Source organism: Gossypium hirsutum, chromosome A04 (genome assembly GCF_007990345.1).
Source record: "Gossypium hirsutum isolate 1008001.06 chromosome A04, Gossypium_hirsutum_v2.1, whole genome shotgun sequence".
NCBI classification, from domain to species: Eukaryota; Viridiplantae; Streptophyta; class Magnoliopsida; order Malvales; family Malvaceae; genus Gossypium; species Gossypium hirsutum.
Window position 1 is genome coordinate 7,965,704 of NC_053427.1, and position 18,016 is coordinate 7,983,719.

Consider the following 18,016-nt stretch of genomic DNA (forward strand, 5'->3'; position numbering starts at 1 on the left):
GGCCCCCTTTGCCTTCTCTAATATTATTATTTAAAGTGTTGATTGAATTGGTGTTATTTTCAAGGGTAAACTACACCATTAGTTACGAAACTATTGGTAAGTCTTTATTTTGGCCATTTAACTAAACAAAGTTATAATTCGATCACTGAGAGGTTTTCGTTTAAATCACTAAACTATTCAAAAAATTTTATTTAAGTCATTGGCCTGTTAAGGTTTTTTTTTTTTTAAAGTTTCATCAACGAGCTCCAAGTAACAATTCAACGATTGGTACGATGAATCATTACTAATTGACGAATAAAAATTCAACGATTGCTACGATGGACCATTACCTATTGACGAGTAAAAAACATACCTTAGATCCAAGACGATTTGGTAAACAATGTAGAAGATCGAAGATCATATTTCCAAATTTGGTTCCCAGATTCGTTATGTTTAAAGTTGTTTCATAAAAAAAACTAAATTGTAAAGATAAGGGGAAAGCGAACTTTTGACTGATACAAGAAGTGCAAATAGAGAAAACCATATAACATAAATTTTCACCCCTCAATGGCAAATGAATACTTTTGAATAATTTAGTGGCCCAATTGTAACTTTTTTTTAGTTAAATGACCAAAACAAAAATTTACCTATAATTTAGTAACTAATAGTGTATTTTTCTTATTTCTAATTGAGACCCAACCTAGTGAAATTACCAAATGCATAATATTTTAAAAAATCATCAAATATAATTTTGTTAGCAGTTTTGTCTTTTACATATAATTCAAAAAAAATTTAAAATATGCCATAATTTCATGTTAAGAACAGAAATTTAGTCTTTGTACTTTAATTTTTAGGAACTTAGTCATTTGCTTTTCAAAAAAATTAAATTTCTATTCATTACAGCGTTATTTTTTAATTTTCAAAATGTCACATTAATAAGTATAACAAAAAAATTAATCATATCAATATTAACAACAAAACCTAAATTTTAAAATATAAAAAAATAAAAAGACTATATTCCTAAAAATAAAAATACAATAACTAAATTCCAACTTATAAGGTAGAAGGACCAACAGCATACTTTAAGAAAGATACATGAACAGAGCTCAAAACTTCAAAATATTCATTCCATCCATTTTAACATTTCAATCAAAAACTATATTTAATTTCATTATCAATTTAAAATAGATTTGTTACCTAAAATTTTTCATCCGCTAATTTACTAATCATAATTTAATTAATGCAAGAATCCAATTTTAACTAATTTTACATCAAATCAAAAGAAATCAAACTTTTAATCAAATTTAAACTTCATATCAAAAGATTAAAATTCATATAAAAACCCTTCCATTAAAAAAATTAATATTTGATAGTTAAATATCCACAGGTAATTTTAAAATATATTTTTAAATATTTTACTATAAATTTTAAAAAATTATAAGTATATAAAATAAATTTCAAAATTTATGCAATATAAATACACAAATCTTTTTGGTTCAAAAACATAACACAAACTTTAATTTAATATGAAAATAAGAAAACAATTTTGATTCAATTAATAAATATATTTAATAATATAATCATGTAAAAAATGCAACATTGATGATGTCTGTAACTTATAATATTAGTGTTTAGATTATAAGGATACCAGTTCGAAAAAGAAAATCTATAACCTGTTACTTTGTGGGGGAAACCCCAACATATGAAAAATGGCCTTTGTTGCCATTCCCAATTTAGACATTTCAGTGAAAGATCAAAAATATGAACTATGAAGTTGAAACAACGGTGATTTGGCATTTAACATTTACATATCGGTTATGTAAACACACGAACATGTCAAATATAAACATCCTCCCATATTGTATCTAATTAGCTTCCCAAAAACCTAAAATCTTTCAGCTGTCATTACTACTGGAGTTGCTTCAGTATGTTTTCTTACCAGATATGGACCCCTCTGAACAGCTTCTTGCAACTGCATTCCAAAAATAGCCATGAATCATCATACTTGCCATATACAATGACAAACAGAGTTTGCAAACTGCAGATCAGAGTGATGTAATCTTATGTTACTTGGATACAGGTCCTTGATGGGACTCATCCAAATATGTGACCTTTGACACAGGTGTCAGACACGGTACTTCAAGTCGGAGCAACATAGATTACATCTATGGATGTTATGAAAAGGGTATAAATTACAGTTACCAAATCACATGCTCGGTATGAATTTGAGATCTCTTTTGAGACCACCATGGAATTCACATCATGCCCAAAATGTGGAATAAAAGAGGCAGGAAGCGTATTAGTTTATAACTAACCTTCCCAGCTATGCCAGAGAGTGCAGGGTCGCTGACGAGTTTACTTGACATGAATGACTTGTGGATTGCCTTGCAACAGTTGTATCTAGCCTCCATAGCTAACAGCACAGAAATAATTGTAAAGTGTAACTTTGACAAGACGATCATACAACATAAGAAAAAAAGGAAACATGGGAGTCTGATTCCTTTTAGTGCTCAAAAGATTAGACAAGAAATAGCCAAAGATGATTTCATGTGTATAAGGGAGCTACGGTTGTTCCAAAGAATGGAGACATTTCGATTTGGAAAAGAAAGGAGGTGATGTATTACGATGTTGAAAGCAGGAGCTGATGTATTACGATGTTGAAAGCAGGAGGTGATGTATTACAATGTTGAAAGCAATACCTATTTTTGTAGTTTCGGCAGTTGGATCAGTCACTATGCTTATTATCTCCGGTTTTGAGCAAATCTCCATCAGGCACCATACTCGAGCTACTAACCCTGTTATTACTCTGTACCCCTGATATCAGCAAGAATGATACAATGTTAATTTCTTGACGTATGGTCATTTAGAAAAACATGTGCACCAAAACAAAGCATGACATTGGTGGGGGAACAAATACAAACAGCTTCAAAGGTCAAAGCTCTTCTATTTCATCTTATGCTGCAACCACAACAGGTAAATCCAAGTGTATTCTTGTTCTTCAGTTCATTGGACTTAAGAATCTGATTGCCCTTAACAGGAAGTTATTTTATTTTCATTTCTTAGATAAGTAAACGGTTAGCAATTAAAAGTTCTTCCCCTGAATCTAGAGAAATTACTACGGAATGACTCCTAGAGGTAAGGTCAAAACAATTTAAACTATAACATAGGGGCTCAAGATCTTCTCTTTTTTTTTTTTTTTTTTTTTTTTGGTTTTGGGGGGTTGGGGAGGGGCGTAAATATTGTAATACAAGTCAAAAGTTCCATTTTCTCATCTTGGCAGCAAACAAAGTAGTGTTAACAGCAGAGTCTATGTTATACATCCCCTAGTGCTCTTCAAAGTTCATAATAAAAACCATTTTTACAAAGTAAATAGCGTCAAATTCTGACCAATATCCTGGTAAAATACCTATTACAAACAAGGAATATGGGAAGTAGGTAAGCCCCAGAATCTCAAGCTTTGCTAGTAGGAAAAAGCTTAAATAGGAACCTCTGAAACTTAACTGGTTTCTATCATAAACGTAAACCCAATGTGTCAAAAAAAAAATATAGATTGATTGTCAAGAAGAAACACTCACAGCCAGACGAAATTCTGCAGCCTGTTGAAGAACTGATAGCAAAAGGCCCTGCCAATCATGCAAAAGACATTAATGAACATTTTTTAAAGGAAAATATCGGAGAAGATGCAATGCATATGAGTTCAAGAATGTACTTGGGATTGACATGATAACCTTTTTCCCTTTGCTTACTATATAACTTTCCAAATCATTTAAAGGATGACATTAAACAACATCCTTCAAGATAAAGAAGGATAGCATATTTCTTTTAGAATTGCTTACAGATGGTGTCAGCTTCGAACTTTCTGATGCTACTTCATAGACCAGACGTCGAAGACTTTCTTCTGCATCACCATTTAATATTACACCATCCTCAGGTCGGTTTTCTCCCACAATGTTCCCCAAAGCATGCAATGCAGCCTAAATTGCAATATGAAAACCCATCAGCAGTCAGAATACTAAAGTGAAAAAGCAATCTGATAGTTGTGCAGAATATGCTCTGGCAAAGATCAACTTCAAGACATATTTTGCCAGTTCAGACAATGTCATAATAGAAGTTACATCAGATTCCCAAGCAGCCAGGTGAAAACTACTATTTCCTGTGAACTACATGGACTCTTTAAACATTAGGGTGAAACTTTTTTAAAGCTCAAAGAAAAACCAATATGTTATAGCTAAAAAGGGCCACTGAAATAGATGGAAGGTGAACAAAGTTGATGCTTAAGAAACCACAGGAAAGCTAACAGGCTAATCTCCACTGAAAATACAACTGAAACATATAAATCCTTATTCACATATGTATTCTCTAATATGAACCTCCAAGCACATAGAAAAATGACCATACTTGCTGATGGGTTAATCAAAGTAGATAGTTTAAGATAACATTAGTGGAAGGCTATTTATGAACAAATAGGTAATGGTTTAACCCAGTCATGAGTCGGATCATTTAAGAATCACTGAGATATCATATTTCAACATAACAGAGAAACACATGCATAGTTGTATTTATGCTGTGATTTTGGTTCTTAATCGACTTAGTCAAAGAGTCTCCGAAGTATGTAATGCATTATGAACAGTGAAGAATATCAGGCAAAATGAGAACAGATAAAAAAGCAAATGAATATTACATGCTTACCAACTGTTTACCACCTCCTTGCCGATCAAATGCAGCATGAACAATATGCCTTGCAGCAGGAGGAAAACTTGTCAGCAGCAACACAGCTCCTTGGATTGCTAAAAGCATCAGAAAATAGGAGGAAAAAATCAGGCATAAAAAGTAATCGTTTTAGGATTATTAACATAATGTATAATCTCTTCATCTACTACCCATCTAGGGTTTTTCTGGGAGTACCTGAGTCTGAAACATGTTTGGACATAGGTATTGGGGTATGACCCCCCAAATGTATGAAAAAAATTGAAACAACTTAACGTTATCATATTGGATAAATACCCATATTTGACAGTCACACTTGAGTCCGAGAGATATAGGCCTAAAAATTACTTACATGATCCTATTCCACCAAGAGCTTCAAGTGCAGATTCACGTTCATCGGTATCTTGACTATCCAACAGCCCAAGTCTCACATCAATGGCTGAAATCAAACTTTTGGCACCTGAATATAGAAGAAATGAGGGGAGCTCAAAACATATATACCTATATGCATAAAATATTCAGGAAAATGAGTAAAGAATAAAGATTATGTCCTTCATGATAGTAACCAAATTTCAAATTTCCAGGATTTTTTTAGTTGGTTATCGCTTTTTCTCATCCTAGCACTGTGCAATAGGGAAACCCACAGTTGGGTACAAGGTGCAAAGAGAATATTGCCACAGCATCCAGAACAAAGAAAGACCCAAGTAAAATTATAACAACAATAAAATCATAACAAGAGTTACATTTTCAGTCTTTTATGCTTCCATGGATCCTTAATTCTAAGTAAAATTAAAGTAAGTGACAGTCTCTTCAATGAATGAATTTCAGAAATGAGAGGCATAACCCTTACTTGGTTCATCAACAAACATGTATATGTTCTCCTTGGATAAAAGCCTTCCACTTATCATCAATGCTCTTGATCGTAGAATTGATTCCATCGATGAGTTGCTATAAAGTAAATAAAGGGGATTACAATATAAACAATGAAAAACTGGTTGTAAAAAAAGTAACAATAGTTTTATAAAATAAAAATATATATAATTAATCCTCATATAAGTACCTGATTATAGAATGAAGTAATTGAAAGGTGGTCCTTGCCAAGAACTGTGCACCATGCTGGACTTCAGTCAACTGCATAACTGTCTAGTCAATATTCCATTCAAAATGCACATAAAAAGTTTAATAATTAAAGATATGCGTTCTGGGCCAGGGTTAAATGAATAACCTCATACAAGAGCTCTAAAGCACTTAGGGTTACAAGGGTGTCATTTGAATTCTTGATCTCGGTCTCCAATAAACTGAGCAGATTTGAATTATATATTACAGATGCTATGGAGCTGGAAATAGAGAATAACTTCACTATCAATGATAAAACACGGACACGCCCCTGAAAAAGGATTTACAGTTAAGACGGGAATCCAACTATAAGAAAATTTCCAGTGCATATGCATAAACTACATAAATGTCAAAATTTGGAACTGGTGCTTAGCTGGGGTTTTAAATTTCATGCCATTGCAGACATCTAAAAATGATGAAATTAAATAGACATTAGCAAAGACTGTCTTTTCTCTAAAAAAAACAGAATTCCAGGCATTTTTTGTGATGCTGACAGCTAAAGAAGCTAGAATTCAAGTAAAAGAATTGTATAAGCAGCTGACAGTCTTTCAAATATATGCCCGTAAATATAAGAAGAAGATTATGAAACAAAGGGAACACAGATGAGACCAGTAATAGAAAAGGTCAAAGAGCACACAAGAAAAAATATCATACCAGCGAGGAACATCGAGATGCTACGTTCCCAAGGTGTGTAGCTTCATTGAAATTAGATGGGAAGATAATGCCCTCCATAAAATTTCACAAAAACCGAATTATGATTTCAGTAAACTGAATCTATAATGGAACAATGCATTAAAAAGATTAAACCTTAGAGAACAAGTGATCTAAGGCCAAGTCCTCACCATGGCTTCAGGAAACTGAGCTAAATTCTTGATAGCATCAATCGCAGCAGTTGCAACTTGTTCATCACTGCATGTGAGTAATGCATAAGGAGTAATTTCAAACAACTTTCATAACCTTTATTATCAGTGAGTATGCTCTTCAAACTACTTCAAATAATTGCCAACTCTAAGGAGCAGTGCCAAAATATCTCCAGTACTACAATACAATTGAGGCAAAAGAAAGCGGTGTGGTTACCATATTCATCACAGTATCCCCCAAACAGATCGAGAATCACACATTTAAATTTATCCTACATTTTCCCCATCATACACCCTTGAAATCCTCTATAATTTTCCGTACACCTCTTTAAAACATGCCAGATTAGAGAGCCAAAAAGAAGATTAGCAGAAACAGTCCAAGAACCTTACCACACCATTTATGATTACCAATTCATCAAAATTAATTAAAATTTTCAGAAAAGAAGCTTGGATGACAAATATAAAGCTTATTGACTTCCAACCCAAAAAAAGGATGAACAAAGTTTTTGTAACTGTAAGCTATGACAGCTCATATGATCAATGGCATCACAAATTCCAAGTAAAATGAACCCAAAAAACTTCACATGCACAAAACAAAAAGGATAAGAGAGAATATGACAAATTTTACTGCAAATACGAAGCTAAACCATGAACAATGAAGGTATAGGTTTCAAGGCTCAGTGTTATAGGTTCTTACCCATTTACCCGACAGTCCAGTAAGAGTGGATAAATATCACAGTCAATAATCAGCTTTATGGCGTATATAGATTTGTCATCAAAGTTCTTTAAAAAGGATGAAACCTGGATGAAGTTATCAACATTTAGAAAAAAAAAAAAACAAGTTAATTTACAATGGTATATTAATTTTGTCTTAATTTAAGCACATTCGATCATGCTTTGCTCATATATTCTGTGGCCATATAACATTGTAAATCTCAATAACTGTCAGTCCGATCCATCCCAAAAAGAGATATCTTGAAAGGGATCTGGAATAAACAGTTGTGGCAAACACTTGGATAAAACCTTTTAGAGATTTAACTCTTACGACAGCTACGAGGAAATCTTTGACATTAGAATTAAACTTAGTAAGTGCAAAAATTACAAAAGAAATAATTGAAGAATGTTTAGAATTGTACACATACCGTTTTGCACGATAAACAACGAACAATTTGAGAATCTGCCTTGAGGCCAACTTGAACAAAAGTCTATAAAACAGAAGATGTAGCTTCAAATTTCGTAATAAATTCACAAGCCTATATAAATGAGGACATTATAAATTCCGAAGTCCAAACTGTTAAAAATGCTACTTTAGACTAACTTATTCAAGATCTTAAAACACGTCAAAAACTGTGTCCATTCTGGAAAATTTCAAACCCAAAACATAACTATCAAGGAATTAATAATCACTAGCAACTCAAGCCTACACTCGAAACATCAAAATGTTTTTGTAATGCTAATATTATCTGAAGATTCCCATTCCCACAAGGCATCCAAACAATATATATTACATTTGAAGCTAATCAACTGTTTTTCCTTTACAAGTGAAAAACAAGCAATTAATTTAGTGAAGACCAAATGCATACCATGTATTGTGGAATGAGTGAGGCGCCATACTTGGTCTTAAACACTCTCTCCAAACAAGCAACCAGAGTATTTTCCAGGCCAGGCACATCGGATTTAGTCTGCAAAGCACTGCAAGAGGGCTAGTCCCTTATTTTAAGTCAAAACTGAAAACCCTAAAACAAATCCCCCACAAAAAGTGGTTCCTTTCAGCATCAAAGCAACAAAGTTATATGATTGCAATGACATAACAAATACCCAGTAAAGAAATTCCTAGAAATACCCAAATTAATAAAGAGATAAAAAAGAGCATAAAAGAAATTTTAAGTGGAAGTAAAAAAAAGGAGTGCCTGATGATGACAGGGAGAGGGAAACGGTCGAGAAAATCTTTGACAGCGGCGTCGTTGAGAGAACCGGGGTGGTGAGCGAAATCAGAAGCTGACTCGAGCAACTGAGTAGGATCGTCGAGCGAGAATTCTTCATCCATGGTTGTGGATTGTTTGGAGTGTGAGTGAAGCGGCGAAGAAAGAGAGATTTTGAGAGCCAAAGTTAGCGCGGCTGAAACGTCAGTGAAAGAAAGGAATTTGGGTAATGACGCGTGCACAAAAATGAAGTTAAAAGGAGAATGTACCATTGAAGCCTCTGCACGTGATGAATTGTTGTTAACAGCATAATTGTGTACGTAAGTGTAAACTTGGAATTGACTTCTACTAATGCTGCAATTTAAAATTGAAAATGCTGATGTGGCATAGAAAATAAATGCAGAATGATGTGGCGTTTCTGTTTTATATATAATCATTTACTTATTTTAACTTCACTTTTGTTTACTTTTATTTACTTTACTTTCAATCAATGATTCTCTAGTAATGATATTGGAGTTACTTTTGTTGATTTTGTGTTCTTCCTAATAATTTTTCACTTTTGAAGTATGAGATTTATGATCAATGTTTACCTAACAACACATCAACGATCAATGAAGATACCTGATATGTTTTAATTGATTATTGTATTTTTTTCAAATATTGTTATCGATAAAGCCCAAAATTGTAATGGAATTATAATTTAGATATAAAAAATGGGACAAAAAAGCATAGTGCACACAATTTTTGAGTCGAAAATTGACTTGAAAATTTGGAGTTGATTTTCTATTTATGAATTTTGGAGGACTTACAATTCTAAATTTCTTGATTAGAAAGAAATTCATTTGATTCTTCTCTTTGATGGAGCTTTGATTTAAAGTTTGTCTAGACTTGATTTTGAAATGATGTGATTTGCTTAAGGAGTTGTTGTGACTTGATTTTGAAACTAAGTTTGGCAAGATATTTGCTTGAGAATTTGATTTGATTGGATTCAAGGGTATTTGAGACTTAATTTTGAAGTTGAGTTATAAAGAGTTTGGATCCAATGGCCTTTGGGACTTGATCTTGTCAAAGTGTTGTGGTCACTTGCTATTGAAATGGGTTTTGACCTCCTTTCTTTAATTGAAATTAGATTGGAAGGTGGCTTTCTTCAGAAACATCTTTTGGCTTCCTCTCTTCAATTGAACTAGATTAGAAGGTGACTTTTCTTTAAATTTGATGTATCGTTTTTCCAAAGAATTCATTAGAGAAATTCTAGACTTTTAAAATTGTGAAGTGCGAAGTTTTTGTTAAATGGCTTGGAAACGACTTCTTTTACAATATGTTAGTCAAGAGAGTTCTTGTAGAATTTAACTTTTTTATAAGTGTTCCACAATAATTAAACTATTTTATTTATTATTTATCTCTTATTAATTTAATTAATTAGAGATATAATAATCATTTAATATTATCATTTAATTATTTTAATTCAATTAGTGATAGTATAATATTTTATTATTTATCTCTTAATTAATTTAAATTAAATAGGGAAAAATAATTACGACTCAATATATTATGTCATCATTTTCACTCACGGTAATTTTAACATGCCTACTATAATTTTAACTTAACTCATGATAATTTGTAATTGGTCCAAAAAAAAATTCATTTATAGTACTAATTTGAGAATATGGGTATGGTTTAGGGTAGACCTGATCATGGGTTGGACCACCTGCTCAGGCTTGAAGGCCCACCCAAAAAGTGAGAGGGTTTGAACAAAAATATAATCCTGAAAAATGAGTTAAGACAAAACAAAATTAGGTCCGTTTTCTAAATAGGTTGGGCCTCAAGTAAAATTTTTTTTGGATCAAGCCTAACGCAACCCGAATTTGCCTAAATATTTTTTTCACTGTTGTTTGTTGTTGTTTTTTTTTATTATTTGTGTTGGAAAATGTGTCAATATTGTAGTAAACATGTAATTATTTTTTATGTATTTGAACGATGAATAAATAAATAAAATTAATTTCATATTTTACTATTATGTCTTTTATGATTATGTCTTTCATGTTTTGCATGCATAGTAAAATTGTAACAAATAAATATTAACTAATTGATTGTCTAAGTTCAAACTGGTGATAAGTGGCACTTTAATAACATTTACATTATGAGAAATATAACTTACTTCAATAGATAATCTAAACGAGTTGGTAATTCCGTAAAAGAATCAAAGTAAGTATTTGATTCAAATACTTAGAAGGATTATTATTTCGTTTACAATTCTAATTAGGGAGATGACTAGTCTTGGCTATCGAAGCAGTTAACTCCACGGGTAGAGACATAAATGTATTCATTGAAAGAATGTTACATTGGGCTGGACCCAAAATGAATTAATTATGAACTTGTTTGTTAATTAATTCATTATTCACTTGTGACGTTCATTGTGTGATTTACTTAAATTCTGAGTTAATAACTGATTATGTGTATTTAAATCATGTACTTTGATATAAGTGGAGGCTTATGCTCTAAAGACATCAAGCCGAGACCCAGTATGTTTGGTACATGTCTTGTGTATGGCATGACTTTACTAAGAATAATGGAATTTATAACTTGATTAAAGAGTTAACGATATCCTTTCATTGACATTGTGTAATGGATAAATATCGAACGTGACCACGGGTTGCTTGTTCTCGAACGAGCAATTTATCACAGTCATTTGTTGATAGTGATCATATTAATTATCATTAAGAAAACACAGTTATTTTAATAGGTTTAATATTAAATTTAATTCAATATTTATCTTGATTGTATTTTATTAATTTAATATTAAAGTGATTAATAGAATGCTTATCTAGATATGTGTTTTATTAATTTAATAGAATCTTGATAAGTATTATACTAATTTAATATTAAAGTGATTAAGTTTGGTTATAGTTAAATTCTATAAACTCTCCATATATAAAGAGAGCCACGAGTCATTATTTTTCACAAACTTGACTTCAAAATAAAGTTGTAGAGAGAAAATTCTCTAAAGAAATTATTTTAGAAATATTCTAGAGATATTTTTCATATTTACAACTTGACCCCAAAATTTAGAGAAATTGTAAAATTGCCCTACCAGTAATTTTGTGAAACGAGTCCACACTCGACAGACGTGAGCTTAAGGATAGCATAGAAGACTATTCAGTCGAATAATTCAACTTAGATGAATCAAAAGGTATAATTTTGATTAAGTGTTTATTACTTTAGATAACACAACTAAGTTCTTATTTTAGGAATTTTTTTAAAACCTATTTTTTCAACATATTTTCCATTGTGTTTTTCAAACCCAATTTTTCAGCAGTTTGTTACCATTTTAATGTTATTTTGCTTCCATTTTGCTACTATATTGTTAATATTTTATTTTTATTATTTGGATATTGTATAACTCTTATTTTATTATTAATTTTGCTACTATTTTAGAGGCATTTGCTTGTTAAGTTGCACTTATCTTAGAGTTATTTAGTATAAAAACTTTTTTAATGTATTTTTAATTTGTTGGGAAACATTTATTTTAATGTTTTTTAGTGAATTAGATGTATTATATTTTTAATTTTTTTATATAAAAAATAATATATAAAAATTTAATACGAGTGGGTCAAGCTGAGCTCAAGTTTAGTATTTTTTAACTTGGTCGAGTTTGGACAAAATTTTAGGTCTGCTTTCCAGGCCCGTGCTTGACCTAGCTTGAAAAATAGGCCTAAAATCTTGCATTTACCTAGCTCGAACTTGGCTCGGCCTGACCCATGATCAAGTATAGCTTAAGGACCAAATAGTGAATAAAGCCTTAATAATACTAATAACATAGTACACTTACCAAGTTTCATTTAAGCCAAGGAAAAAAAATATTATTTAACTCTTTTCAAAAATTCAAAATTTTAATTTTGGGTTTTTTAGATTTTAGCTAAATGAATTTTTTAATTTTTCTAGAATTTAATTCATTTTGTAACACCCCTTTCCCGACCCGGTCATCGGGTCAAGGTTATGGGATGTCACGTTTGTTGCTGAAGCAACTACTATCACTCTAAATCAATTAATCATATTTATTCAAGTTTTTAGGTTCGTAATACATTTAAAATAAGAGTTACACACTTATTCGAGCTTAACACGAGCTTACGAAAGCTTCCTAGGTGATCAAAGGTTGTTTAGGGACCAAAATGTAAAGTTCTAAACAATTGGGAGCTCGTAAAGACTTCATGTATTCTCACGTCACGATGTCACATTCTAACTTATCTCTTTGTGACCTCGAGAGCTCCACATCGCGACGTTACTCTCTAATTTGCTTCATTGCAACTTCAAAAGCTCCACATCACGACTTCAGTCTTACCACCTTAAAACTTAAGCAATTTGCTCCTTATCACTTAGATCAACATTTACATGGTACATAGCATCCATATCAACCAACAGCCATTGAAACATGCCAATTTCCAATTACAAGATTTACAAAATGGACCAAAAACACCAAAGCTTTCATTGAATTCAATCATAACATTTCTAACATATTCCTATGTACATGCCAAAAACTAATGCCCAAAAATTTAGATTCATACTCTCTTCCAAGCTTAATTTGTGATGAGATGAGTTGAAGTCGATCTTCACTTTAAGCTTCAAAACGATCTTAGCCTTCGCGTTTGGAAGAAACACATTAAGCTCGTGTGAACTTAATAAGCATATCAAGAATTAAACTTTGAATTTGAAATCATTTTATTACAAGCACACATGCATATATATAACTATCATGGATCACTATTATCATACATTAGTTTGTTTCAATAATTGCTATAGATAAAAAAAAAAGTCAAATTAATAGATTATATAATGCTTACAATGTCATTATTGAATTCACTCATGTTGAAATTTTATAGCCCATTTGTAGATTTATTAGAACACAATAGGATATTCAGAATGTTGATAATTTGCACCGAAGTGCCACTATTATTCACACGAATGTGCGGATGTCACTTTGCACCAAAGTGCCACTCAAACTTGCACCATAGTGCCGCTTTCACTTGCATCGTAGTGCCACTATCACTTGCGTGCATAGAAAGTTTTCCTAATGGCATCCATTTATATCCTACTAGTTCTCATTTTGTTTACTTGCACATTTTTTACTATACAATTTATTTACTCTTTCCCAACAAATAAATTATTTCAAAATTTCTATAATTTAGTCCTTAACTAAATGGAATCAACAATCATTAAATTTCACTTAACATTTATTTCAATAGCATCCAACATTTCACTTAAATGCTTCATATTAACATCTAAATCACCAATCTAAATTTTATACACTTTGCAATTTAGTTCTTTTTCAACAATTTCATTTCACATGCATTTTTTCAATTCCAATACCAATTTACTTCCAAATAATTTCCAAAATAAAAATAAGCATTTTCAACTACTAATATATTTTCTAAAACTATTTATCAAGTTTTTCATTTAGGGTTTTAATTACAACAAAATACTTGAAATGAACCCTTTTTTTTCCTTCACTCCTTAGCTATGTCTTTGCCTTTGTCACCAACTTGATGTTCACTTCTCTTCTCCTTCTCTTCATTAGACAACACATAAACAACTTTCAATATCACAACAAAAATCACAGACTATTTCCATGCATTTGATGAGATAAACATTAAGGCCTTGTTTAGGAATACTTCTTAAAAGTGCTTTTGAAAAAAATAACACTTCTAGGAAGAAGTTAAAATTTTCGGCTTCTGAAAAAAGTGTTTTGGGGCCAATTTTTAGCTTGGGAGAAGCACTTTTTCTCCTTAAAAGTAGCTTGTTTAGGAATATTTTTGTCCCAAAAGTACTTCCTATAAGCAATACTAAACAGACCCTAAGTCTTATAAGAAAACTTATCATTCTTACCTTAACCTTTCTCAAAATCTCTAACTTTTCTTCACTTTTTTTTCTCCTCCAAAATGAATATTGGCTAGATTTACAAGAAAATAAACTTACAATGGAGTTGTTCTATTGATTTCACTTAGAATCTATGGTGACAATTTGGATGTTAAAGTTTTAGGGGAGATGAAAATGGTAGAAAGGACTGAATTGAGTGAAAATGAAACTTAGTTAGAAATGAGAGATAGAAACATAGAGAAGAAGAATGAAAATGTTGATGATGTTTTTTTTTTTCTACATCTATTACAGCAAAATATCAATCCATCTTTTATTTATTTTAATAATCTAATAATATTTAATTAATAAAAATCTAATAATTACCATGCCCCACATGTGGTTACTATTCACTCCCATTCTCATCACTTTTTTTCTTTTTTTTTCAGTTTCATGGTCAAATTGCTCTCCAAGTCTTTCCTCTTTTTCTCATGCATCAAACTCAATCATTTTTATTTTGAATTTTTACATTATAATTCAATGTTTCTCACATTTTTACAATTTAATCCATTCCTTAAATTAATTTCCCTAAATTCAAATGCCTTTTTAATTTCTTATAATATCCAGTTACCTTCTCCACTAATATTAATAATTTTATTTCATCTACTCTAGAAATTTTAACATGTGCACAATCCAAATTGACATTATTCACATCTCGCGGTGTTAGGGATGTTACACTTTTTAACACAAAATTTTTGCATTCGTCTTTAATATTTTATAATATCATTCTGGGAAAAATCTCAAAAGTATACATGGAGTTAATTCAATGTGCAATTTGATACATCAACTTTGATTTGGTGCAATTATCACATGAAAATTTAATTTTGATCAATTATGCACATTTAAAGAAATAAATACATCATTTACAAAAAAAAAAGAAATAAATAAATACGTCAAAGTATTTTTATATTGGATAAATCTAATTATTTGTATATGCAATTCATAAAAGGATGCTATATCAATAATATTATTGATAATTTCTGAGAATTTGATCAAATCAAAATTTCATGTATAAAATTGTACAAAATCAAAGTTAATGTACAAAATTACACATTAAACTAAAGCTCGTATATACTTTTGAGATTTATTCCTATTATTCTCAATTTTGTCCTAAATTTGACTTTGATGAAGTTTTATTTTAGGTAACCTTCAAAAATAATGTTGAAAAATATTGATTCTCCTTTACTCCAATGAAAACTTAAAAGAAACAATAAATCAATGATTTGGATTTAGTTAGTAGAAGATCGCGTTTTCTATTTAAACTAATGAGGTTGACAATTAGTTTAACATTATTTTTGAAAAGTGCTTTTAAAAAGTGTAGTGAAAAAGTGCTTTTGAGAATTATTTTTGAAAAGTTTGTTTTAAGATTTGAGTGTTTAGCATTGTTGTCAAAAAATACTTTTGAGAAATAAAATGTCCATTTTAGACATAATATGATAAATTAACAAATATGCATTTAAATAATATTCAAATTAGTTAATATTATGATATTTTAACAAGAATATAAAAAAATTATTATAACTTATTATTAATATTTTAATATATGAAATATTAATTTTAAATAATTCTAAGTAATTAATATTAATTACTTATAAAATGTAATTAGAATATATAAACTATATTTTAAATATTTAAATGGAAAAAACGAAAAAATTAAATGGGAAGTTAAAATGAGAAGATGAGATTAGAGAAACTAGAAAGAAAGAGACAGAGTGAGAGCACCTTACCTTGAAGATCTTGAAGAAAATGAAAGAATGGAAGGAAAATAAAAAAGAACTGGAGAGAAGAAGGAATGAAGAAGAAACTGTTACTATGAAAAATGACGAGGACAAAAAGGTAATTAATTAGCCAAAATTATTTTTAGCCTAGAAAAAATTAAAAATTTCAACTCTTTCAATTGAAGAAAAAGGTTTTCTTAAACTGATTTTTTAAAGTTGAACTGAAGTTTGTTCAGTAAATAATTTAAGGGAAAAACACTATTTTATTACTAACAACCTATTTCACCATAATTTACTAGACTCTTAGCATTTTAGCTTGGTTAATAAATAGTTAGTTATATTTGATTAAGCTTATATTTTGGTAATTTAACTTTAATTTGTTATAGAACATTCATTAATATTATGGACTTGTAACATTTTAATTATTATATTGTTAGTCGATATTAAGAATGTAATAAAAATTACATGCGGTCCATTAAAAGTTAACATGGCTTTCATATATCATCATATAATTTAAACATATTTTTAATTTTTTAGCCTTTGTTTCATTTCTTGTTCTTCTCTTTCTTCTCATTCCTCCCTCGTCTTTCCCTTTCAACATCATTGTTGCCATTTTCACCATCTTTACTACCTCACATCCCTCACCTCACCAGCTACCCCAAGCTATCTCCATCATTGAACACCCTTCCTTACATCATCCGACCATCACCATTACCACCTCCTCTTGAACTGGCACACCCATTTGTCACCATTGCTCCATTACTTCATCTTCAACTTCACCATCATTATACCAAGTTCTTTACTACCTTTATCAAACCCAACATCCACTCACCTCACCATAATCACCATTGCAGCCACTTATCTTCAAACTGCACCATTAGCCACTTCCCAATCTCCTACCAAGCTCTTAAATTGCTAATAGACACTAAACTGAAACCTCACAAACCTCTCCTTCAATCTACCTCCTAACGATGACCTTGTCCTCCACCAAATCTAGGCCTTGCAATCAACGAAACCTCCAAAAAAAAATCATCCATACCAAAGTCAATAAAGCTAAATACAAAAAAAAGTGAAAGAGTCTTGCATGAATATAATAGTAGCCAAAATAAAATCAAAGTAGAAAAACCTAGTTTGAACTCATATTGGGTTTACATAAATTGAACTATTGGTTTGAGTATCTAAAGGGTCAAAAGGAGTGATGTGTCAAAAAAACCCATTCGATTGTATTCTTAAACCGAAGAGATGATTAAGGTCTCCATATTATAAAGAGCTTTCCCAAAACATTAACTAGTAAAGTGAAAGAATGAGAGGAGAGGAGACCAAACACTAACATACACACACATACACACAATAAATATTTAAGAAAATTAGTATTGCATTAAAATAATAATTCGTTAGTAATTACATAGCCTAATTTGATTAAATATATTCGTGAGGAATTGAGTGCAATTCCTTAAAAAAATAATTTCATTATTGTATTAATTAATATTTTTATAAATTTTTAACGGACTAAATTAAAATCTTATTATTTTTAGAGGGTAAAATACAATTTTATTATTACAAATTCTTAATTTTATTCATTTTAAAGGTTAAAAAACATAATTTCCCTTGTCTGGGAGTGTTAGGCCCCGACCCCCTTCCATTGCCCTTGATTGAGTGTAGATTTAAATACATCATTTAAGTTCGCATCTTAATTTAATCATTCTCCATATGTTCACAAATTGAGTTGATTCAAGTGAATTAAATGAGTTTCATTTAATCAATTGACTTTTATAATATATTTTGTGTACATTCATCACGGCCTTTT

General features: G+C 30.6%; 1 protein-coding gene across 1 annotated transcript; it reads right to left on the reverse strand.

The window, feature by feature from the left end:
- Positions 1-1,682: 1,682 nt before the first annotated feature.
- Positions 1,683-8,912, reverse strand: LOC107948756 (uncharacterized). Its single transcript, XM_016883393.2, has 16 exons — positions 8,573-8,912; positions 8,246-8,354; positions 7,805-7,867; positions 7,360-7,463; positions 6,645-6,711; positions 6,457-6,528; positions 5,912-6,073; positions 5,747-5,817; positions 5,537-5,634; positions 5,039-5,146; positions 4,669-4,766; positions 3,816-3,953; positions 3,555-3,602; positions 2,679-2,793; positions 2,295-2,392; positions 1,683-1,951 (listed from the first exon to the last, which is right to left on the reverse strand). Exons 1-16 carry the CDS (start codon positions 8,854-8,856, stop codon positions 1,865-1,867), a joined length of 1,722 nt encoding a protein of 573 aa, XP_016738882.2. The 5' UTR covers positions 8,857-8,912; the 3' UTR covers positions 1,683-1,864.
- Between the last annotated feature and the right edge of the window lie 9,104 nt (positions 8,913-18,016).

Bases quoted from the DNA above. Each gene is read 5' to 3' on its own strand.
- LOC107948756 (XM_016883393.2), bottom strand. From the start codon at position 8,856: ATGGTACATTCTCCTTTTAACTTCATTTTTGTGCACGCGTCATTACCC. The intron at 6,712-7,359 runs GTAAGAACCTAT...ACTCACATGCAG, and splicing joins CTGGACTGTCGGGTAAATGG to TGATGAACAAGTTGCAACTG. The intron at 2,794-3,554 runs GTGAGTGTTTCT...TGCTGATATCAG, and splicing joins CTGCAGAATTTCGTCTGGCT to GGGTACAGAGTAATAACAGG.